This window comes from Salvia hispanica, chromosome 6, assembly GCF_023119035.1.
Source record: "Salvia hispanica cultivar TCC Black 2014 chromosome 6, UniMelb_Shisp_WGS_1.0, whole genome shotgun sequence".
Classification (NCBI taxonomy): Eukaryota; Viridiplantae; Streptophyta; class Magnoliopsida; order Lamiales; family Lamiaceae; genus Salvia; species Salvia hispanica.
The window spans coordinates 30,298,410-30,299,931 of NC_062970.1; the positions used below are offsets into that span (position 1 = coordinate 30,298,410).

Sequence of the window (1,522 nt, forward strand, 5' to 3'; positions counted from 1 at the left end):
TATGATTTTGAGTTGATTTGTTCAAATTCATATGAATTTTAGTTGGGTTTTCCATTTGTTGATGGGATTACATCATTCACTTCAAATTTCCAAAAACGACAAACCTGCAAATTTAATTGTTTTAATTATTAATTCATATGTTGATTATATTATGTGTTGATTATTAATTCCTATATTCTGTTCTTGGCTGTGTTGATTATTAATTCAAATTTCCGTGTTCCTATATTCTGTTCTTTGCAGTGCAAATTATATAATTTTCTCCTGTTAATTATCTCTTGTTCAAGCTCATAATTTGAAAATGTTGGGAGACTTTTGAATGTGTAAAAATGCAAATCTGGTTTGATTGTGAAATATGAGGCTCGTATTTTGTTCTCCTGTTCTTTGCGAATTGAAAACCTTATGTTATCTTGTGAAAACGGATGCCTGCAGGACAGTTCTTACAAGAGTCAGTGGTGACTTTGTTAGACGACATACTACGAAACTACTTCGTCTCGAGGATAATTATCTTGTACCTCATTTTCAGCCGCTTAGCCCAATCAAAAAAGAGGAAACGGTCTCAGGGAGCTCTTCCATACAGCATACTCAGCAGGGTCCAGCACAGGAGATTCATTTGGACCGACTAGTAGGTAAAACCGACACCGATTGCCTCGTGAACCTACGGATGGACCGAAATACATTTGGAAAACTATGTAGAATGTTCAGAGAGTTAGGCCTCCTGCGCGACAAACGGTTTGTATGCATTGAAGAACAAGTTGCAATCTTCTTGGGAGTTTTGGCACATCATAAGAAAAACAGGATTGTAAGATTCAATTTTATGCGATCTGGTCATACAATTTCCGGATATGTGCACAAAGTTTTGAAGGCCGTAATACAGATGCAGTCACGATTCATTGCGAAGCCGGATCCCATCAAGGAGGACTGCGTCGACTACAGGTGGAAATGGTTCAAGGTACGCAACCAAGGTCTTTATAATATAGTTGTTGATCTATTAGATAAGCATTACTGATACATTTTTGCACAGGGTTGTCTTGGTGCATTAGATGGTACATATATCAATGTCTTGGTCCCAACCGCAAATAAACCACGTTATCGGACACGCAAGGGCCAAATCTCTACAAACACTCTAGCTGCATGTGATCGGTACATGTGTTTCACGTACGTGTTGCCTGGTTGGGAGGGATCTGCAGGTGATGCCCGCATTTTACGTGACGTTGTAACTTGGCCACACGGGCTGAAAGTGCCCATTGGTAAGAATGTCCTTATTTAGATACAAAATTGGCGATTATTCACCTCATATGTACATATTATAATTAACAATTCCATTGTGTACAATAGGTAATTACTACCTATGCGATAACGGGTACGTGATAAGTCGTATTCTAAGCCTTGGTTACTGGTCAGTATGTCATGAAATACATGTATTATCTGCAAAACAGTTGCTTAAGTGTGCAGGATTGAAGGATCCAAGTCAGTAGGTGACGATTCGTGTGACGCAAGTGAAAAGGGCACTAGAAGGGTGCGA

At 39.0% G+C, this 1,522-nt stretch overlaps 1 protein-coding gene across 1 annotated transcript; it reads left to right on the forward strand.

Moving 5' to 3' along the window:
• Positions 1-352: 352 nt before the first annotated feature.
• On the forward strand, positions 353-1,267 carry LOC125195109. The gene is made up of 2 exons (XM_048093305.1): positions 353-949; positions 1,022-1,267. Exons 1-2 carry the CDS (start codon positions 353-355, stop codon positions 1,265-1,267), a joined length of 843 nt encoding a protein of 280 aa, XP_047949262.1.
• Positions 1,268-1,522: the final 255 nt, after the last annotated feature.